This window comes from Ornithodoros turicata, chromosome 1 (assembly GCF_037126465.1).
Source record: "Ornithodoros turicata isolate Travis chromosome 1, ASM3712646v1, whole genome shotgun sequence".
Classification (NCBI taxonomy): Eukaryota; Metazoa; Arthropoda; class Arachnida; order Ixodida; family Argasidae; genus Ornithodoros; species Ornithodoros turicata.
In genome coordinates, this window is record NC_088201.1 from 51,013,745 (window position 1) to 51,038,005 (window position 24,261).

A 24,261-nucleotide genomic window follows, 5' to 3' on the forward strand; every position below is an offset into this window, starting at 1 on the left:
AACTGGTCTCTGTAGATGCGCTCGATTTAATGGTTATGAATCGAATGACGGAAGATGCGCGTGATCATCGGATGCATACTGAGTTCAGCGTCGTTGTCGTTTCCAATACAGTCCCGGCGCCAACGATGGATCACAACAGAAAAAAGACACAAACAGCAGGCATGGTGGATGAAGAAACACAACCAAATCTTCACCGTGCATTGTAACTTGACGGTCGCAATGCTACGTGTATCGCTCGATTTCCCAAATTATCTGCGGCATTTTACCCATGCAGGGTGGAGTTTAGGTAAGCTTACTCGCGTAGTGTGGCGCTAAATGTAGCGGATCCGCAAGACACGGCAGTGGTGCAAAACCATGTGTTTGCACAGCAATGTTACACAGAAATTGATTATATAAGTGGTAAAAACCTTAAAGCTCAGTCCTTAAAAGTGGCCAAAAGGGAACAACCCAACCCATGGCACTGAACTTTCAACAAATGATTGAAAGTGTGTTATTGTATGCGGTGGTCGGTCAAACCGCTAAAACCGACCATCACTGAAAGCTGGGACGAGGCACTAGCGTAACCCGATTAGGAACTGCGACACAGAAACAATCATAAAACTGTTTAATACCAGTGAGTGGTGAAACGTATTCTACGCAGATGAACCCAGTTGATAATCAAGCGGAACCCTGGCATTGCGGAGATGATGGATATAATGCAAATTTGAAATTGGAACACAAAGGCCTGAAACGGTGGGGCTGAGCGGTTTACTGGATGCCCGGAAGTATGTTGAAGCGGTCAAAAAGGTGTGAGACGGGTGATGTTAAAGATGTCCACGGTGGTAGCAGCCTGTCCGGTCCAAGATCCCTCTCGTCTGCCGCTGAATGTCTTCACGAGAACCTGTCTCGTTCTCTGCCGGCTTGATGGACGTATCGCTGCCGCTGGCCCACGTACCCGCACTGTCTCTTGGCACCAACTCATGACAGAAATTTCAGTGATACGTGTTGTGTTCGTGTACCTTTTCCTCACTTTTGAGGACTGCACTGCAAAGTTTTTGTCGCTTTTATCATGAGTCACAACTAACAAGCCGCGCTTAGAGACCGTATGCAAAACCTAGCGCCATCTCGTAGCACTCCTGGGAACCTACCGATATTCCGCCATGTGTGAGGTGTCCCACCCGACGAGGCGTTGCCCGAGCAATGCAAACGACTGTCATACAACAGTTCTCTCGCGTGTCATGCCTCTCTCATATGCTGTTTAAATATCTTATCTAGGTGATGAGACGCTGGTTTCAAAGGGGAATGTAAACCAAGTAAGAAAACCTCAAATGTCTGTACTCCTCATTGCATAGAAAGCTTTGAGCGCGGTGACATAGGTTGGACAAGAAAATTACGTTAACCTAGTGGAAGGACGCTGTTATCCCATCCCAGGAGAAATGTATACAGTTTAGTACAGCTTATTTGAGAACTTGTTAGTGCACTTTATGGAGCAGAAACATTTTGGTACGAAATAAAAGCTTAGTACGAGTGCAGTTGTTGCTACGAAACCCGCTGTGATACTCACCGTTACGCACTAGTATAAACTGTGGTCTTTCTCAGCTCGGTGAATCTGAGTTTTCGTTATTTGACCATCTCCCACATAACTGTCACGTTTGGTTGCACTGCATTTCATATGACTGTTTACCAGACAGGTAGTCCTCTTTAGATGTGCCCCTCAGACGGTGCACTCTGACTGTCTCAATCATTTAGTGCGAAGACACTTCATGCTTGCCTTACAGTCACCTTCAACAGCTTCCCTGAGACAGGAATGACTGCTGGCCATAAGTTCAATGCTGACACAGCAAATGTGTGTTCACGGCACTTCGAAGAGACTGATTTTGTCACAAACGTACCGAATGGAAAACGGGGTGTCTATGAATTTGCTATGCCAATCTTCACGTTCAAGAAGAAGCCAGAGAGAAAACTACCAAAGGAACGCGTAGTAGTGATATAAAACTATCGATAACTACGTCATCGATAGTGTCCAGAACAATTGACCATCGATACTTGCCGTACTAAGCTTTTATTTTGTACCAATTTTGTACGCCGTATACAGTGCACTAAATAGTTCTTAAATGGACTGTACTGAACTGTCTAAATATGTCATAGGATGGTATTAAAGAGCATAGCCATTGCACTATGTTAACGTAATTCTCTCTCCCAAAATCGAAATGACAGCGCTCCAATGCACCAAGGAATTCAGAAGCACTCTTGCCTTGCTTGCATTCCCTTTTGATCCCTCCGTCTCACCATGTGAATAACATAGTGAAACAGCACATGTGTGAGGCAAGACACGCGATAGAACAGCTGGACGTGAGTCGTGTGTAAGGGTCCAGGAGGGAGCCTCAGACATGGCGAAATTCCGGAGGTTTCCGTGCGCGCTACGAGAGGGCGCTGCGTTTTGCATATCGTCTATTACACGGAAAGGCTACGCTGGCGGGATGAATGCCAGTAGGTTGCAAGCTGCTGTAGACGTTAGAACAACTCGTCCTGCTCCCCCCAATGTGGCGCCATCCCAGTTACTCATCCAACCATAGTTGCGAAATGTATGCGGGGGGAACAGGTAAGAGGCGGGAATGGCCATACTTGGTGCTCCTAAATGATATGCGATTTGAGATGCCCTGGAATATATTGCATTTTTATATAGTATAACACATGGTTCAGTCTTCTTTATTTTTGTTTCTGTCGTTACTACATCTTTCTTTGTGTCCAATCATATCGCCTTCTCCATCGTCTTCAGATCGTCGTACGCCGCTTGTAAATTGGTATCGGCTTGTTGTGTTCAATGTAATAGCTCTGCTAGGGTAAAAAAAGCTCCTCATTCCACAGTAGGTTTGATGTAAGTCTAATTCCAAACAGCGCATCGCTATATATTGGCGGGCAAACTGCAAATCCCATTTCCTTCTTTCTTTCCTCTTTCGGGCAATGAGCTTACTACGTTATTCGGTCTGAAGGGCACCTTATTATGGTGGGCGAATCAAGAAAATTCGATCTTGCGAACTGTGTTCGAGTTATATTGCAGTTCTTTGAAATGCATGTACAGTACCTGTGATAGAGAAGACAGACCAGGCAATGGAGGAGAACGTTAACCGCGTGATAGCCAAACGGATTCAATCCATGCACTGCGAAGTTGAACCGGAAGGTGAGCACAGTCAGCGGGCGGTATGACTTGTGGCTCTGCTCCTGGAAATAGCAGGGGGGGGGGGGGGGGGAATGTACCAAACAATGGTTAGCGTACTTCTACTCTCAGCAGTATTATTGGAGAACTCCTATTCTGGAAGGGTTTTCTAGATATAGGGCAGGGGGAAAGTAATTTTTGTTTTATGAACCGGTACCCCGACTCCCTTGAGCCTCGTTGGATCCGTATCCGTTGACGTACTCTCACTACGATCATGACGTTATATAGTTAGGGGGGCGAGAAGGCCTTTCCGCAAGTTTTTGTCAGGCCAATAGAAGATTACAGGGGCTTTCATGAAAGACATGACGTTGGGAAAGAAACAGATGAGGACATGTCTTGCGACCAAGTCGCATAGGTGACCCCACACTCTAAAAACGGATCTCAGCGCACTTCAGAGACCCATATTAACGTTTATCACGTGTTCTAAACTGCTCTTAGCGAACATCGGAACAAGCTGTGTCTCACCTTGTGAATAGGTGTGCCCCAGAAGTCGTTCGAGAACAATGTGCTGATAGGCGTGGAGGGTCGAATGTCCCGGTTGTCACGCACGGCTGCCAAGTCATCGTAGACAAGTCCAGCTCCAAGAGCGGAAGCATACACAGAGCATGCGGCTGCGGCCACGATGGCCAGGGCGGCGCCATTAGGCGAAAGGTGACCGAACACTCTGTCAGCATCCACTCGTGCTTTCGATGTTAGTTCTATCCGCATTTTATGTCCTGCCCTGCCTGTGGAGGTAAAAATAGATGAGGCTTTAGTGGTGATCCAACGAAGTGCATCACGAATGTACACTCTTAAAACAGACCCATTTATTGCGCCAAAAAACACAGATTCTATCATTCAATCACACAAACACTCTTAAAACAGAACGTCACAACATAATACGCTGAAGGCCTACCTTTGCGCACGATAATGTTATTACAAACGGCATTAACCGACGGCATGCTGTTTGCAGCACCACCTTGTGACGATTAACATAACTGCATAAGCGTCACAAAAAGGCGTACGCCTCCAGTTTTCAACAAATCAGAGGGAGAGAACAATGTCATCCGGGATTATGGTTGGCTATATAGGAGCGTGTTACGCACTGAACTTCTGTTTTACGGCCAGCCGTAATCGACACGACCGCTACCATCTGTTCTGACGGTGCGGTTCTTTTCTTTTTTTTTTTTCAACCCTGCAATGTACAAAACAATCAACAGGCATGGACATTCGGTGTTTGTTCACGATTAGCTCCGCGAACATATCATTGCGAAGTGTCGGCGATATGTTTAGAAAATAAAACACATTCCAGGGGACCGATTTCTCTGCGCTGGCCGAAGAGAAAGCTCAGCTGTCTGGCCTGGTGAAGCTATTGTTCTTTTATGTGATGGAGGAAGGGAGCCCATTGTAGCCGGTTTGCTTCCATTGCGTAGGTCGCACTGATTATGAACAAGCTATACCGATACAGACTTCTCGGCCGCCTCGTCGACCGAAATGTCGCGTCTTCTGCATCTCGAGCTCGGGGTGGGCAGTGTTGTCTGAGTATCATGGGTGGTGTCTACTAGAGTGATCGCATTTTAAAGGACCAAGGAAATTACATTTAAGATTGCTCGAAGCGGTACTTAACTCATGAATGAGTCTGTCAACATATCATCCATCCTTATCAGCGACCATATCATCCTTTTTTTTCTTTTTTGCCCTGAGCAACAACGAGATAAACCATGACTATGGCATGGGATGATTCACTGCTGAGCGTTGTCTTATCACTACAGTGATCATGGCAGCACGGAACGGCGAAACCTTGGAGGCGCAGCCCAATCCTGGTGCCATGACGTAGTGGGGAGATGGGCTCTCATTTGCCATTCAACTGCTACGGACACGGCGTTACTCTTTTGACACTTTAGCCGGTTGACGTCACGTCACATCGCGTGCCACCTTATTGGAGCTCTTACGCGCGCCATGCAATGACGTCAACCTAACTCATTCTTGCATGGCAGTGCAACGGATTGTAGAGCACTTGCATGTCAAAGATCTCCTTCCCGCATCAGGTGAGATGCGAAATTTGTTCTTACACTGAACGCATCATATTTGGTGCAGAACTCGTTCCGGCCGCAAGCCAACAATTTTAAGGATGGGACTTTCGTTATCTGCGTACATGCACTCAGAATTTATGCTTGTTTCAACGTTCATTTTCACGTGACGTTTGAAGCGCCCCAACTTCGAAAAAGAAAAAAAAAACCTGGAATGGGTTTCTTTATATCCACGCCCATTTTTTTATGTACGTGTTACGAGAAGCATCGACGTATCTTTGCAATAAAACTATCAGTATGAATATTTATCCGTCGTTTTCTCCCCACCTATGCATTAAGTTTAAGTATACCCAATAGAAAATACATGAAGGATAGCTGCCGCGACCTAAAAGAAACACTGAGGTATGAACGATGTGGACCATACAAGACACCAGGGTCTTCTATCGTCTTGAGTCTTGATGAACACCTCCCGTGGGTACGGCGAGTGCAAGCATTAATTTCATTTACGGGTGTATTCGCACGTCCGCTAAAATGCACCAACGCCAATCAGGACAGGCTGTCATCCAATGCGTCAGATCTCGCCGGTTCACGTGCTCAAAAGTACTCTGACATCGCCTGACATTGAAACGGATACTGGGAAGCCATCAATGTCCACAACACCCTAATTTTCTCGAAATTTCCCGAATTGAGAAATTCGTGACATTCGTGAAATTTCGAGCAAGAATTCGCACTTCGATAAGCATGATGCAATCACACACGCACGCACACACACACACACACTGGTTGTACAGGTTACTAGTAAGTACGTGAATTTCTTTGCAGCACAAGTATGTGTAATGCCGATTTTATCAAATGGGCTTATCACGCGAAGTAAACCAGTCGAAGATTTTACTATCCAGAATTCGGTAACTTTACTGGCCGCGAACATCCCTATCCTCAATTCGCGAAAATTAGCTCAGGGACATTAAACGGTTTTACGGTACGTATTACGAGGCTATCTCCCTTCTATTTTTGCGCGATTGCACACATTCCACACCTTATGCGCAATTGCTTTCTGCTCCCTAACCTCGACGCTCTTTTCGTGTGCCAGTCTTGGCAATCTCGTTCAGACAGCAACATTGTTCGGCTACAAGCCTTCTTCAATGGCGATATCCTCTTATTGACAACGGTATGCATCCGAAGGAACATGGCTCCCGCCTTGTTATTATGCATGCATGCGACACGCCCCCTCTTGCCCACGTCAGGAAAGCGCGCTACAACGGCTGGCAGAAATTCGCAAATACTTTCGTGTCCCGTATTGTGCGTTCTCTTCCTTCGCTCGTGTTCACTATATGCATACCAATCACAACGTTGAGACATAAAAAGAAAGTGAAGACCGACAAGGCCCCGGAATCGTGCTTCCTCAAACCCTGCTCCTCTCGAATAATTTTCAAAATGCGAAATTGCGATCCCCGTAGGCAAGCGTGCAGTTTCCATGGTCTCGAGCTCCTTGTACGTGGTTGGATTTGATATGAGTTTGGCATTGATCAGGTTTTAAATGGCGAACGGTTGTGTCGGAATTTGTTTTTGAAAGAGCTTGGTCGTACATTTTTGCAAAGCATATGGCGGCTGAAGCGAAACTTAAACGTATACAGCAAAGTATCATTCTCATCCACCGTCTCGATTCATCCGTTGGTATATGTTATACCTCGTTCAGGCAAACCGCTCGGTGGGTGAGAGGGCAAGGGATGGACGTTCCAGTTGGGTGGATGTGTTGTGTGGATATGTGTGGACCCATTTTAGATCCCCCACTCCCCAGAAGCACACGAGGCTGTCCTGCCTAGTATGGTACCTGCATACTATTGTTGACTTGCGCGGCTGAAACTAACTTGGATTGAGTTACATAATTTCGCAAGGTAACCGGTGGCAGAAAAAGATAAAGCGCTACGGGGGAATAGTACGACGAGTCTTCAATGTTGCCGAACATGTTTCCTGCAGTATCTGCAACGCCAAAGCCCACATCGTGTGCAGGCCTGCACAACCATTCATAGCGCATAGAAATGCCCTCCGGAAATCGTGCCCCCATGAGGTGGGTTATAGTCCCGCGTCCAGAGGCTCTCGGCGGCCGGTTTTCCCGCTCCTTTGCTGAGCTGTTTAGCGGAGGTACTTCTTCGGCGCGCGCACGACAGCAAGCCAAAGGAATCTATCGTCTCTCGCCCATCAAGAATCGCCGCCATCAAATATGTCCACCAAGTATCCCACAGTATTAAAAAGGCAGCGGGTCGAGCGAATGTTCATGTTGTATTTACAGCACCGAATGCATACAAACCCACATCCATTGGGTGATGATGAGGAGGGCGATTCGCCGCCGCTGTGGCGGTACACTGCCCTATAGCTCATTGGGAACGGATGAGGGAATGCTGATGAGGGGAGGGGGGAACCGAATAGATAGAGCAGCGTATGCAAAAAGCGAACTCTGATGTCCGCATGCTCTCTGCTTGTGAAAAAAAAAAAAAGAAAACGCGACAATCATTTTGTTCAGTGCGGTTGGTTGGTTGGTTTTAAGGAAAAAAATAAAATGGAGATTTTGGCCTCACAAATGTGAGGCTCGCAACTCCACATCACTTGCACAAGTTACTTTGGTGGAAAACTCATTGAATGATGGTACCAATGAAGGTGAGCAGGAGGAGGGCGATGACGCTGTTTATCGGTCGTGTATGGGCTCATTCCAGCTTAAAAAAAAAAAAAAAAGTAGAAATCCCTGGTGGTCAAGCCACTGACCTCGGACGTTTGAGCTTGAATGAGCCTATGATATTCCGCTGACCTGTGGAAAAATCGTACGTTCGGCAGACGGGCCGCTGGCTCAACGACAGACTCCGAGAGCACGCGACCTAAGGAGAGGCTCCTGCAATAATGTTGTTCTGCATTACCGTGAGTGTGGTTGCTCGCCAAGACTTCATGAAACCACTGTCCTGCTTAAAGATTATCGCGCAAAGGAGATTTTATAAGCTCAGGCCATTTACATAAACAGTGCGTGTGCACCCTCTCTGTGGACCTGCTGTAAAAGGAGTTAGCTATTTGAGTGACTGATATGATTCAAGCGCAGCTATTGCCTGGCCTGTTTTTGCGTGGCATGATATTCCGGTTGCCCTTTCTTCCTTCTTCCTCGAGTTAATGAAGACCCTCAGGTTGCTCAGCGCTTCACCCGTGTGGTTGTTTTCCCCTTGTTCCGTTTTTTTCTTTTCTTTTTTCTTTTTCGTTCGCGCTATCCCGGTTGAAAAACACTACAGAAAATCTCATAGAAACACAGCATTCTCTCGGAATTTCTTACAGAAGCGACTTCATCTCTCAGAATTTCGTACAGAGCTTCGTATACATATTCTCACAGGCACATCAACAAGAAAATATCCTGTGGGATAATTCAGGGTCCGACTTTGTGATTTCTATGAGAAAACAATTCATACAGGACTGACTTTCTCACGAACCTCGCTTCAGTCTTAAGAGAAATTTTGAAGGATATTTCCATGTTGGATGAACATGAAGCAAGAAATGACGGGCCGCAGAGAGTGATATGTCGTCCGTGTTGGAAACTAGTTCGTGCGATTTCGTATGTTTGTGAATATTCCCTGTTAGGTAGAAGTGCTATGGTTGCTCCGTTTTGTCGTTCCTAGTGAAACTCTCTATTTCATAACCCATTATGATGTTCCATCGTACATTACTGGAGGCGTTTGTTCCAACCGCCAGCAAGCTAGTTAGTCTGCTTTGAAACGAGGAAGCGCATGGACGCAGCTACGCATCTCAAGCAAATACCGCCTGGCATTCAGGATTTTCGTCGCATTTGAGGTATGTAGCATGTGTGCGTGTCGTATATAATCGTCGGTGATGTGTATTCCCATTTTTGTGAGTCTTTACCCCTGTTTGCAGGTATTCTGTGGGTCGGAAGGTAGAATGCTGTGAGATCGTTATAGTAACTGTGCTTTGGGCAAACGGTATGTTACATATTTGTATGACTATCTCTCACGCACACACATGTTGCTGTAACCGTGCTTTTTGAAACGCATTTTCTTCTAGGTTAAACTCGTAAGAAGCGGCAAGCAGCGCGAATTAGCGCATTGGATGCGAGTTTGTTGTCGTAACCCATTCTCGTCTCGAGGAAGTTGGATGGTGCTTTTACGCAAGGAAGCCAACGCGTTCCCAATGTGCAAAACATGAACTTGGCATAGTCACATGAAGAAATGTTTTGGTCGTCGCATTTGAGATTTCAAGTACGCATACAATGCATTGAACGCTCTTACGGCAGTGTGCGTGGATGGCGCGCGGATGCCATTTCAAACGCACATACACTGAATCAAGTTCCTTGGTTTATTATTTGTGTGATATCTAGCGATGGCTTGATTCATGTATGTTTCGTAAGCTTCCCAAGTGATCTCAATAAAGAAAGGAAAGCACACGTGCTGGATTCTGTGGCTCTTATTCTCCTCGTTTCTCCTGGTAAGAAGTCTAAAGGAAATCCTGTAAGATTTCTGTAAGAGACTGGGGGGGGGGGGGGGGGGGGGACGCAATTCTGAGAGATTGCTTTGTGAGAAACTCTAAGAAATTCTGTGATAATGTCCAATTATCACACCTAAAATCTCTTAGAATAACGCAAGAGATATTTTGTGAGATTTCCTGTAGAGTTTTTCAATAGGGGCCCTCTGTTTTTAGTGTGTTAAAGGCAGAGTTTGCTACAGGGAACGAGAAATGTTACATACCCCAATCCCGGCGGGAAACGAAAATAGTTTGGTTTCCTTGCCAGAAACCCAGACGGAAACGACATCCAAGGCGGTAGCGATTACGGAAAGCGAATTCACGAATTCGTCTGCGCCGAATTCCTTAATCCGCATTAAGGAAACGAATTAACGAATTCGGTTACTCCAGAATCCGTTTACGTTCCCTTACTCAGCGTGCGGGTTACGACGTCTACCCATTACGATATTGCCGTTACGACATCCACCCCCGAATTCACACATGCGACTGGACTGGACTTGAAGCCGCATCTTGACCTGTGCGAATCTGCGCCAAGACGCATCTTCGCTCAAGACAGTTTGCGTGTTTCATGAACCCTCCTGCTGGCTTAAGTTCAAGTTGTAGCCTGCTATACTTTAACTCCGTCTGGGAGCGTACAATTTTGCAGTTACAATTTGCTTTGAAGTATGAAAACACAATATTTCTTTGCGTCAGGACTCCGATAATATGTGTTACACCTGTTGTCTGGCACCAACACTTGTGCAAAGGCCCTGTGAGCAAACGGATTACGTATCAGGTCATGTGACGCCAAGACAAGATTGCGAGTGTCACGTGGTTTCTCGAACCTCCCGTACTGGAGCTTTCTCCAAGTCGGGTTCACAGTTGCCCGAACGCTGACTCGAAGTTTTCACCACACGTCGAGCTCGCCGCGTATGAACGCTTCAAGTCGAGGACGGTTTCTCAAGTTCATTGACACTCTTCCAAGGCAGCTGCAAGTCAAGTCGAGATGAAGTTACATCTATGAATTCGGGGGCCAGTCAGTCTTTCACAACCGGAACAACCCGCAAGTCTGGCTTTCGACTGTGTACACAGTACAACTTTTTAAACTCTTAAGGGTGTTTTTAAGCTTTCCCATGGAGAACACCTTAAATGAACACCTGAACAACTTAAATGAACACCTGAACAACTTAAATGGTACCATTTAAGCTGTGGAGAATTCCGGTGGTCGTTTCCCTGCAGTGCAGTGCAGTGTGTCTGTGTGGGTTCAGTGTGGAAAGGAACGTCGCGATTACCGAAACGCGACGCACGTTGCACTCAAGCGACCAGTATAACGTGCCCGCCCAAGCGACAAGTGGAGCTCGCCGGTATAACGCTACCACACAAAGTTTCAATTATGTTGAATTGTACTTAAGAGTCAGTGGGCTTCGTACGGCGCCATTCGCAGCGCATTAGCCTAATTTCCAAATTGATTTATCTATATAGAAGCTCCTCGCCGCTCGAATGCACGATACACGCTCACGCAACATGTTTGCATATTGCGTAAAGAGGGGCAAGTGGTGCACCTACAAAAGGATGGGAATTGGAATGAATGAAAAATGTTCTCTGTAGTCGCACATACAGAGCGCAGCTACCGGGAATCCGTCTGGATTCGCTTTCTGATTCAAGTTCCAGATAAATTTAGAATCTTTCAATCTTTTTCTCTGCTTCTTTTCTTGCCTCTCGTGTTCCCCGAAGAAGCCAGCGATTTATTGCGCTTCCTTTTGACATTTCCCTTTTCAATCCATTCTTTTTTTTCTTCTTCTTCTTCTAACAGACCTCCGCTTCTTATTCGTCTTCATTGAAAGCAAGCGCGTATCGATTATTTGCAGCATTTTGACTTTTAACGCTGTCTTTCCAACATAGGTGGTTATGTATACGGCAGACGGGCCCATTTTGCTTCTCTGTTTGACGCTGATGGCAGAAGTATTCTTTCTACGTTGTGTGACTCTTATTTTTCGCGTACTTTTTAGTTACGCTTTGCACTTCGCCAGAAACAAATGGAAGAAATGTTTGTTCCGTTTCGTCTTTCAGACTCTTGATAATGCGTTTTGAATGTGCCGAATGGCGACTGTCGTTGCGTTAAAGCGAAAGTGGCGCTGCTGGTGGTGAATTGAATATGAAGTAGGTGTCGTGTTTCGACGGAGGCCTTCGTTCAGTGTGTCCGTAATGATGTGCGAAAGAGAAAAGGAGTTGGCTGAAAATGCTGGCTCAGGACTTTTGGGGTACGGATTGTGTTAAATTTCGCTAATGTCCAAATGTTTTTCTTTTATTTTTGCCGGTGACTCTTTTATATATTTTAGTAATCTTGGAAGACTTGTGGAGAGGCGCTGTTGTACCGTTTGTCCACAAGCATTCTGCTCGAGATGATCACTTTTACCTTTCCTTTTGAGTGTGTGATATTCCTGATCACGTAACTAGCAGATATCACTAGTTAAATCGTCACGACGACATGGTGCGCAGATTATGGGTGAATGGTCCAACTGATGGGCTGATCGGCTCAAACAACGTTTATTGATACCTTTTGGTCACAGAACATAGGAGAGAAAAGTTCGCTTTGATTCGATTATCAAAACTTCCTAGATGATAAGACTGTTCCGATAGCCGGTAGAAAATATGTTTGTCTGGAAAATCGAATATGTACTTGACAGGCTATGTGACAGGCTATAGTCTGCAACTCGAACATCCTCTGGAGCCTCGGGCGCGTTCCTCGCCACTTCTTCGCGTCGCAAGCTCGCGTTTGCTCCGCCCTCGTCAGCACTATGCCAGAGGCTGTCCAATGTGATGCAAGTAAAAAGAGATAAAAGGCCATTGCTTCTTAATGACTCAATCGCCGGCGCCAACCTTTGCACTGCACGAGAGCGCGTGCCATCGCCAACCGTTGAGCCGCACGAGATCACTTGGCATTATGTTCTACATTGTCGTCAATGAGCCATTTCTGGGTACGCGTATGCGCATGCCCAGCCACTTCTGGCGGCGGACGCCATGTCTGTTGACATGAAAACATGCTGTAGGCTGTGATGCGAGTTGGCGAAGCTTTTTCTCGCAATGCCTATAATGTGTCAACTGCCGAAACATGAAAGGCATAAATGTCAGTGTATGGTTCTTCCGTCTCCCACCGTAAAAGCGTCACGGAATGAAGCAGGAGTTTTGCCGTTGGGCGCATGAAGAAAGATGGTTCCGTCTGGATGACGACGAAGAACTCACGTGTCACGCTCTCGGTCCCCAACATCTTTCTCTTTGCCGGTGTGTGCGCATGCGCTTTGAAGCTTTGCGCAATGCCTGTAATGTGTTGCGTCGAACTGTACGAGCGTCGCCATGATAGTTGGCATGAAAACATGGCGTGTTATGAATGTCGTGTTCAATTGTTCAATTCGTGTTCAATGGCGTGTTATGAATTTCGTGTGTTTTTTTGGGGTGCATCACGTGTTGTGTGCTTCCACAGGAGCAGGATATACCATTCAAAACAAATGTTATCCTGCTATATCCTCAAAAAATGCCCACGTAGTGTTAATTTGTCATCATTGCTTCGTCGTCTTCTCATCATGTCGTCTCTGGACGCCAGGAGCGACGCGTACATGAAAATGGTCCATTGCCTGCTTGTCTCTTATTCACGACCTCTAAAGCTTCATGAAAATATTGTATGGAAGATCTCATACAGGTTCAGACTGATGTTCAAATCGAGGCATTTGTCATGATATGGCACGACACATAGCCTACTTAGTTTGTGTGCAAGTTCAGTACTAAAACAGAATTTACAACAATAACACTACTAATTCAAAATATTTTTGTCGCCATGCTCTCTGTATTTCTTTTCCCCCACATGGTAACGAAGGCATCCCATGAGTGCGGTGTTTGCGCCCTGGGTAGTCATCAGCAATGCCTGCACATAAGGATGTATTTCCAACGCGAACGTCAAACATCGAACTAATCTTCGTCGCAGTCTCCTCTCCCAACGCCGACGATCATAGGCGGACGAGCTGGGAGGGAAATACTTTTTTTTTTTTTGCGCTTAGCCCGCGAAGCGCACTATGTTCTCCGCCTGCTGCTATGATGATGAACGGAGTCAATGTAAATTTGCGAATCTGCGACGGGGCTGTAAACACGCCCCTTACCATTCAACGGCCTCCCACTCTGCGAAGGCGAAGGTGGAGCAAAAGCGAACTTGCGAAGCTACGAAATAGCGAGGAACGCTCCCCTGGAGAGCACCCCCTGCATATTCATACATGTCTGAGACAGACTATGTGAACCTCCTACCTCATTTAAGAATTTCAACAACTGTATGCGGAACTGTTTCATTCGCATATAACCTATTTAACATATCATCAGTTCATGTATTGCTTATGCGTAGATTATGTACCATTGTTTATAAGTTGAGATACAGCCTTGTTTCTACACCATATGTAAGCTTGCCGAGTAGGACTTGTCTAATTCCATTAAGGAACTTAGGACCCTTTGTTTTATATCTTTGCCCAGTATACGAACAAACTATGGTTACTTCTCATTCCAATATTTTGCTGCTAAAGTTTGGAACTCACTTCCACTCCGTATCCATACTTGCAAATCGATAAATGTTTTGAAGAAAATAGTTCATGAATACTTTATGTGTGAAAATACCTTGTAATATTTAATTTTGTTTCAAGGGTAAGATGCTGGCCCCCTTGCTTTTGTTACTGCTGTTCTTTTTCGTTCTGCGTGAGACGTTTAAAATACTATAGCCATTGTCTGTTTGTATGTTTTCCATTGATGACTGCCGATAGTTAGCTTGAGTTGTGTACGTAATACTGGATCAATTTCACGCCTATGGCGTTTATCCTTCTAGCTCGTGCCGTTTTAGGTATACTAATTACTCTGTTTAAATCTGTACGGCATTAATTCTGTACAAACAGAAAAAACAAAACTCTTGAAACTTGATACGTAGGACGAAACGATGTTCTAATATCGCCACAAACAAAATGTAAGGAGGTAGTCGAAATGAAGTTGAAACGCTTAGGAGCATCTAGCTTTATTAACAATCCTTCGTGTAGACATTACGTACGCCTAATGAAATGTATTCTCTCGACACGAAAGCTTGTTAATGCAATTGATGCTCCAAACCACATAAATTTCATTACAAAAGAAGGGGGAAAAAAACACAGGAAACTGGCGGACCCAATTTTTATGCCTTAAAAATGCCCTCAGTCGATGATCCATGCAATACAATTTTGCATCTGAAAAAGTGGAGAAGTCCACCGAGACACGTCTCTATTTGAGCGTCGCCCACTTGCGTCTCGCTTAACACAACACGCGATCCCAGCTCCCAGTCCACATGGCTCCACGCCACCATTAGTCGCGAGAGTATAAAAGACTTTTACTACTAAAACTGACGCCTTAATGTAATGCTGGCTCGTAGCCGATGGCATTGAAGGAACAGTAGAAGGTCACACAAAAAAATTCGGATGTCTCGCAGCTATAAAACGATCCATTAATAAGATGTGTTGCCCTATACACGAAAAATTGCCCCGTCGAGCCGGTGGCTTTTATTAGAGGCGTTCTAATCCCGTACGACGCTTTCATTTTCCCGTGTTGATGTCGTCCGAGATCCAACAGGACTGATCCGATAGCGTGACGTAATGGGTCTTACAGACTACAGCATATGGCACACTCTCTTCGCGCTCGTTAGTCACGGGGACAGGACGTATAGTCACCCCCCGGTGCCTCGTCAGCTGGATCCCCCGACTGAGAGAAGAGGCCCTTTCATAATGAGATGTTTTGTTGATAATCCCTGTCTCTTCATGGTTCTATGCCTAGATAATGGTTGTTGTTAACGGATGCCGTCCTGTTCTTCGCTGCTTTAACGAGTATGGCTTCGCGCAGATCAGGTTTTGTGGGCGTCGCTTATTTTGTAGAGCAAGCAAATAAATAAATGTGCAAAGCTTTCGCAATGCATGTTTAATAGGGGATACGCAAAATTGTTCAAATATCTGGCAACGAGGACCTTTGTCGGGCATGTTGGTTATGTCAAGCGGGCGAAGCAACACACACGTGTAATCGGAGCCTCACGGAAGGGGCACGTTTTCTCGTTTTAGAAGATAACATGTGGAGAAATGATGATCGACAGCGTGTTAACACTGCTGTCGAATAAGAAGTTTGGAATCTATGTGCGTCGAGGGCACCCTCCTCTCGGGATGTACTCTACCCGTACACTGAGCCTTCATCGATGTAGACCTTACTAGTGTCGCAGTGCCTTCGAATTACGCGAATCGTATCGCAACTGAGAAGAAGAATGGCACGTTTACATAAGGAAAAACTACATTCAGCAGGGCGGGCACGGTGCATGTGCTTCGCGCGTGTGGTTGCAGACACGCGATGTTCATTGCTAGTTGTTGCTCGATATTTGAACGTCTCGTTGTTTGGTAAACAACTATATGAGCATTATGCTGCGTTAAAGAGAGACTTCGGAACGATCGGATAAAAAATTTCTGCACATCATAGTTGGTGCATAACATCCACTGTATACCTGCCATAAACACTGTTTCTTCCCCATGTGACGAATTATGCCTCAAATTAGAATGGAATCAAACCGAAACAGGAACGCAGAGAGGAGGTCGCAGACATTTCTCCTTCCTAAGGCCTCCCCGTTGACGTCACTCTGCATGGAGGGGACAAGTAGTATATCACGCCGGTCGCAGCCGCTGTGTTACATTGCTGAAACAACACAGTCGACGTAGATTTTGGATCAGAATACTCAGACACCGATGGAAAGAAACAGCGTTTAGTCGACTTGTCAAGAAACAGCGCAGGAATGGTATGACTAATGCACGGTAGCGTTGGCCGACCAGAGAAAGAAAGCACCTCCATCGACGCTCGCTGGCCGAGGCCAGCCTTTCTCAAATTTCAAAAGTCGTCTTTGTCATTCCCCCTTCGTTCTCCACTGAGATATTTCACAACTGTGTTCTGTTCGTGTAAATGATTGCGGGAATACCACAAGCTTGAAATCCATTTGATTGCGAAGTCCCCCTTTAAATGCGTATTTGGTAAAAATTTCCTTTGTATACCGCAGTGTGTATGTTTCGAATGCTTCGCGCCTTGAGCCTTCTTCACGGTTCTCAACGTAACCAAGATGGCCGACGTAGTCACTGGTGTGTACGGGAAATGGCGCCTTACGTTTTGTATATCCCCTATTAAACGTAACTGCATTGCGACATCAATGTTGCCGAACAAATTTCTGGCAAAACCAACTCGATCGTCATTGCACGTCCTATCCAGAGGGACTAAGAATAAACGTGCGAGCGCAGTCACGATGCAGTTTACGTAAAGAGGCACTTGTCATCAGTGCACTAACAAAACATAAAATTTCCCTCTGGTGAAGCTCCCTGTTAGAAAGTCTGAGTGAGATGAAATCCACTTAAGGGGGCATTAAAGTGCAAAAATTTCTCCTCGCGACACGAAAGATGTCGTTACCTTGACATCAATCCATAAGGAACAGGATTCATGCGTTGCGTTCTCCTGCTCAAGAAGGTCGAGAATGCTCAGCGCGCTCTCATTGGTCTCCGCAAACGGTTTGTCCAATCATCGCGGGAGATAGTTTAACGAGACCAATCCTCTACGGTGTATCGCTCCGTATCGCCACAGTGGATACCCTCCCGTAATGGTCCTGGTTGACGATGACTAGCGACGGAAACCCGGTCGAAATTTGGGGCTCCACCAAGCCATCTCTGCTGCTCGAACGTCATCAGGAGACGTATGTGACAAGCGAAGGAGAGACGCATGTGCACCATTGCTCGTGCAACGGGTGGCGTCTCTAGGGCTGAGGGTTCCCTTCTTCTCATACGATCTCGCAGCACCTGTACACGCACCCACATCTCCAGCTTCGGGCATATCCCGAGCACAGGATGTCCTCACTGTCGAGGAATAGAAACAGAGGAGCACGGCATAATAATGGACTGCCCAGCCACATCCGATGCAAGGCGTAGGCATCGGCAAGCTGTACAGCCTATACATGCACGTCTGAACCCCAACTCGAGGAGATATCCTATCCCCGCGGCAACTGCCCGCGTCGGAAGCTCACCCAAAGAGTTCCTTGAAGGACATCGATCGTCAAGGGCGGCTATGAGACCATGCTGCTAATAAGCAAATGGAGGACGTTCCCTTTCCACCTTCCTCCGTCCCTCTTACCTCTGTCCCGAGCAACGTGCCGCCAGTCTACCCAACGCACCCTCCACCCAAAGGTCGGGGCTAAGTAGTTTTCCATCATGCTAAGTAGTCGTCATTGCTCTTCCACATTCATCACTCGCCGGACTCGGTGGCTGAGTCGGTAGCGTGTCAGCCTGCTGATCCCAAGATCGCGTGTTCAAACTGGGCCGAGGACGGTGGCAACTTGGTTGAAGGGTACAAGTTGCTCAGACACGCCGTCTTCCGTGAGGGACGTTAGATGTGGTGTGCGTTGTGTCGAGATTTCGGCGCACGTTAAACAACCTTCAGGTGGGCAAAATTAATCCACAGACCCGACCCCGGTGGAGTCACTCATGATTACAGTTGTCTCGCGACGTAAAGCCCCGGATTATTACTACTACATTCCTTACTCGCGGCACCGAAACATGGCGTTGTATCTCTCGAGTTTGAGTGCTCTGTTCTAGCTGCCGAACCCACCAAGCTGTGTTTCCAACGTACGTTAGCGGAACGCCGAAGCCTTCAATATAGTTTTTTTTTTCTTTAATTCGTTACTTTTTCATGAGATAGCCCTTCTGGTAGGCGATACTATGAAGCCGTTGTATGGTTTCCTTTCATACTTGTTTAAGGTGGTCCCTCCATCCGTGTTTCCTTACACTGTTAAGACAGAGATTCACCACATAGGCCACTCCTAGCCAACCATCCTTCCGAATGATGTCATTCTGTGTCCTGATTTGTTTAAAATTGAAGGAAGCGCCTATCTAGGACACATTATGCATGTCCCAGATAGGCGCCTCCCCCTGTTTTGAACAAATCAGGACACAGAATGATATCATTCGGAATGGTGGTTGGCTAGGAGCTTGCTATGTGGTGAAGTTCTCTCGTGACGCTGCCCACATAAGTGAGGCCAACAACGGCAAGCCGGTTTAAACCACCATCTGTTTTAACAGTGTAACCGTTCTGAACAGTGGAACTATGTTACTACCCTATTATGTGTTATGTACCTGACGTGAGACTATGTTACGCATTGTGCCATGCTTAAAACCGAAATCTTAGCGAGTCTTGTTGACCTCGCTGACAAAAGAATCGTGCATAGGAGGCAGATGGCACAACGTACACGAAGTATTGCTGGGGCTCTATTTCCGTCAAAGTAATCGAGGTCGATTTCTTTGACGAGAATAGGGCCCCTGGATGTATTGATAGGAAGGAAGTTGCCTCAGGACAGAAGCCGCCGATATTTCGAACAAAGACTGTTCTTCTTCTGGGCACCGTCCTCATCATTGGCATGGTATTTAAAGGGTTAGGTGTGACGTGTTTAAAGGTTCATGCGAATTGTGGGTCAACACCGGTCTGTAGCCGGTCTGTAGCCTAGATCACTACGTTCACATAATCCCCTCCACACCCTAACAAAGCAGCCATTCACTCCGGCCGTAGAAGCCCGCAGGGATCCTTTCTTCCCTCCGGGCTGTTGACCCACAATTCGCATGAACCTTTAAACACGTCACACCTAACCCTTTAAATACCATGCCAATGATGAGGACGGTGCCCAGAAGAAGAACAGTCTCTGTTCGAAATATCGGCGGCTTCTGTCCTGAGGCAACTTCCTTCCTACATCTCTACCGGTTCGCTGGATTTCTACCCATCTACTGGATGTATTGATGTTTGTCGTGTGATCATGACGATACATGATTTCTAGCGCTTCGTGAGATTAGAATTTTCCTTTGAGGAATAGCTATTTTGTGAGTGATGCCATTTTTCTCAGGGTTGTAGCAAACACGCACGCACACACACGCACGCGCACACACACGCACACACACACGCGCGCACACAAACAAACGCACACACACACACAAACAAACAAACGATGATGAAGTTGGGGCTGATGCCGGCCAGCAGACTGGGCGCTGCCCCAGTGCCAATTGTAGAGAATGAAGGATAATGCAAAACAGTCGTAGCAAAGTTTCTAAGGCCCAAACAAAGAATTCAGCCTCACCAAAGAAGTCATTGAAATCTACGAGCGAATGCGTATTTTACGCAAACTGAACAACGACAGTGATGATGGCATGAGCTGCTTCACCGCAGGTGTCATCCTACCTCATTACATGTGGGTTGTTAAGTTAACAATTCCTCGCGGTGGCTATACAATTTTACAAAATGTGTGGAGAATACCATAGAGGATACGTGGTCCCCATAACCGTATATGTAGTTCCACGGCCGTAGATATGTGCCTAGGGTCCATGGTACCACGTCATGTTGTATACGTGATGAAGTTTATGAATACTAAAATGCTATTATTCCAATCTTTGCGAAGACGTTTAGCGACATTTAACGAGAGTAAAATTAAGAGCTCACCTGCAGGAGTTCGGTATTTCAGTATGGTATTTCAGTCTCTGAATCATTCATTCATAATATTAAAATAGTCGACAGAAAATACCTATCATCATCCGACCGACAGATATAGAATCTCCCAAAATTTATTCCCAAATGTGTCTCCAAATAAAGTGAACCGGGGCTTCACCCGCAGTTGATTCACTATAGTATAAGTATTTACAACATCTTTGACACATGTCATACAAACCTATGTACCACTTATATGGGTATTGTCATACTATATTCTGATAGGCAGCAGCTTTACGATACTTATTACAATGGCTCACAAGTTCGTAAGAGCGTCTGCAAGGCAATAATTTATCACGTGGTGTTTGGTTACGTCCAGACACATCTCTCTTGCTTACTCATTAAGAATTACTAATACATGTATGGACGCATAGTTATTCCACAATGTTGGACAAGGTCATATATCAAGAACCTCGTTATCTTGTTCCATTTTCCCTTACAGTAGAAAAGAGTGATGATAGGGGGAAACACAGTAGATAAGACACTGTAGGATTTGTTTCAGCAAATCATTGCCGCTCGAGGAAACACACTATTAATGTGTAATCGATAACGCATTGATCAACGTGACGCAGTGATATTAGAGAAGCGGAACCTGCGTTTCATAAAATAAGTAAAAACGCCGGATTGCCGTCTTGGTAATGGCTTCTTTCGGAAGCTCTGTGGGCTGCACGTTGGATGCAGGTTGAGAGGAAAAGCGGGTCGAACAGCAAAATTGCGATCCACGCAGGGGTTCATATGCAGCGTTTCGCGTGGTCTCACGGCACAGTTACACTTACAAGGTTTCTACCACAACCAATTTGACAACCTCTGGATTGCTGTCAAAGACACACTAAACATATATCGACAACAAACTGCCTTCCTTGACCAAACGGGATGGGTAAAGGGTGTATTTCGTTACCCATTTTCGTTACTGAAGTAATTCGGTTGCCGTTTTCCGTTTCTGGTGCCAGCCTTTCAATTTCGTTCCCATTACTGTGTACAATAATGGGACGGCTGTTATGATACCATGAGTATAGACAGCCCTCTAAGTTCTGTCAGCGCCTCCTTTGCCTAAGTGGTGTTTCGGAGTCTTGTGTACACAGCACGCATGTAGTTTCGCTTCGGTGAGATCCGCATATCTCTCGGTATTTAAAAAAGCAGAGGGAGCGCGGTTACGGTTGTGTAACACGAATTTCAGCGCCAGCACCGTCGGTGTTGGACCGCCATTTTAACCGTCCAGTTCTAGTCGAAGCAGTGCATGGCAGGTCAAAGGCAGCACTGTGAGATCATCCTTGAACCACGAGCGATCGCACACCAAGCAACTGTATCCAAATGGTTCTCTCTGAATTGCATTGTGAAGCCCTTCGTGGCTCCTTCGGCTTTCGCTTGCTTCCGCTTCGGCGGTCTTGCCGCGGAGTCCGTCTTGGCTCTGCTTCGGCGGGACGCACGTTGGAATCCTGACGTTGCACTCTCTTGTATGCTACCTCGGCTGCACGACGAGCTGGGTCTTCGCGTTCTCGTGCCTGCCGGAAAGCTTGTGCGTCGTCATTAATACTGTGTTCGCTTTTCCTTCTGCGGCCGCCGCCGACGACGCGGTCTCTGGAAACGAGGCACTAAGGGCTCTCGCCGCAAAACTTATTTACCCTGTGCACTCTAAAAACAGGTGGTTGTGGGCACGCTATAGAGTGCATAGTTGAAATTCTGAGTCCAGCAACTCAACATTTGCGTAACCAGACCTTCTTTTAAGGTCGCATCCACAGGCGAATGCTTTCAGTAGTAACTGGCAAACAATACTGCCGTGCCACATTGAAACAAAAAAAAATTAAAAAAAATCGTAGGATCCCGTCTTTGTGAGCCTGTAGTCTTTGCATAAGTTACATCATGGGTTTACTTAATAAACGGAATAATAGGGGGTCTTGCGCGTATCCAAAGGACTGCGGGACACTGAAAAGCAGGGAGGGGTAACGGATGTATTTTCGTTACCGTTTCCATTTTCGTTACTGCTATATTGTCATTTCCGTTATCCGTTTCTGATACCAGCTTTTCAATTTGGTGTCCGTTACTTTTTTCGGGTAGTGGTACGGCTGTTACAGAGCTGGTGGGAGGACAGCCCGTCCGGCTTTGTCAGCACCCTATTTTGCCCAAGTGCTGCTTCGGTGTCACGCGTACACACTACACAAGTAACTTTACGTTGTTGGGATGCGCACATCCTGCAAGATTTTTTTAAAGAAATGTAGGAACATGTCTTCAGTCTTCAGTCACCCTGAGTCCAGCAATCCAAGATGGGCGTAACCTTCATCCAATGTCGCATTCATAGGCAGACGCTCTGAGTAGTAAACAATATTGCCATAGCCACGGTGAAATGAAAAAAGTAACAAAAAATAGGGAAACTAGAAATCGTAGGCTGTCGTCTTCGTGCTATGATGGAGCAGAGTGCGTGGGGTCTAGTTGTGCAAGTCTCATGTGTTGATGTCATGGAGTTGTGTGGACTGGGATGAGTAGGTAAGCAAAGGATGCACCCTCGAGGTCCAATATTGCGCTTTGTTTCCATGCTCTCGTGTAGTATTTAGAACATTACAGGGAATGGAGTCACCAAAATACAAAAATAAAATGAAAAGTCACTGAAATATCATCGCACAACAGGAATAGTCATTACCCGAATTCAATACCGGACGATAATTTTCGTTTCCGTTTCTGTTTCCGGTGATGGAGGGCCGTGGTATGCGTTTCCGTTATCGTTACCATCTCCAATTTCGGTAATGTACCGTTTCTGTTTCCGTTACCCTTCCCTGTTGAAAAGTTACGGATAGAGTGCACTGGTGGCACCCCGTAGGTCGGACTCACGACCTCACGGTAAGTATTACACCGACTATTAAAATACATCAAATACTTCAATTTTGTGTATATTAATACATATTACAAATACTTAGAAGTATTACAGTACTAGCATTATAATACAAAGTATTACTATTACTGCCCGCCCCTGTGGTGGACATAGTAGAGAAGCTCAGGGTGAGAAGGAGAAATATAGAAAAAAGGGAATACGTGCCTTCAAATGTGAATATACTAGCGAATGCAGCATTGAAGATAAAGGGACTGAAGCTGTGCTAGATAAACTGGTATTCATTATTTTTCAGTCATATATTAGTGAATGCCTGCATTGGGGTTAACAATGTAGGCGAAAACATTTGGATTTGATTGCATTTAAAGAAAAAATATTATGAAGATTAACGCTCCACAAATGGCTGTAGGGCAGAAAGAGCAACTTGTGATGAGTGCAATTAATTCGAGACTGTCAGGACATTGTGCATACTTCTAATTTGTGTGTGCGAGATGACAAACCTGATGTGGGTACCGGGGGAACCAACTGTTCCAGCAGCTATGGTAAATCTAGGTGTATTACTTCATAACTAGGGTTTCCGGTTTTCGGTACTTACCGAAAAGCACCGATAAACGTACGCCAGTAAAATTTTCTCATGTTCGGTGGAAACGGATTTTACACCGATAACCATCGTAAATTACCTTCTCAGGCTGCTTGGTTTTGCACCAAAGAAGGGAATTTGGGACGGGCAAAGCAAACCAGCACTTGAAAACGACGGCTATTCACCTCACTGTGCCTTTGCACTTGACTCAGCTTTCCACGGGGTCGAAATCTGGGGGGTAGTTCCTAATAGTGTGTCCACAAATACACCTGTGTACTCACGAACTGCTTTGTTAGGGAGCACCGAATGTGACCAGGCATGTGTAAGCATGCTTCGGTCGGAGAGATCTCACGGGACCTGAAAACGTTGCAGCAGAAGTGGTCCGGGATTCAAACCGGGGTCCTTCGTGCGGAGCGTCTTATCCACTGTGCCATGCAAGACAATGTCAGCACCTGCTTCAAATCGCTACACCTTTCTTTCATAGGCACTCGTTCGACCCTCTTTCTTGTCTGGGAAAGAGAGTGAGGAGGAACGGAGTAGAGTTATGGGTTACGTCATTTTTAGAGGTAACGACCCTCATTTACAT

The 24,261-nt window shown here is 46.0% G+C and overlaps 1 protein-coding gene across 2 annotated transcripts in view; it reads right to left on the bottom strand.

Annotated features, from left to right (window-relative positions):
• The window catches only part of LOC135378244 (protein O-mannosyl-transferase Tmtc3-like), a 171,210-nt gene that overhangs the window by 67,876 nt on the left and 79,073 nt on the right, over window positions 1-24,261 (bottom strand). For both annotated transcript variants that reach the window (XM_064611212.1, XM_064611211.1), the window contains exons 2-3: window positions 3,662-3,921; window positions 3,065-3,201 (exon numbers count right to left, since the gene is read on the bottom strand). In XM_064611212.1, the coding sequence (XP_064467282.1) occupies window positions 3,065-3,201; window positions 3,662-3,904 (380 nt within the window). In that variant the 5' untranslated portion in view covers window positions 3,905-3,921. The remainder of the gene's footprint in view (window positions 1-3,064; window positions 3,202-3,661; window positions 3,922-24,261) is intronic.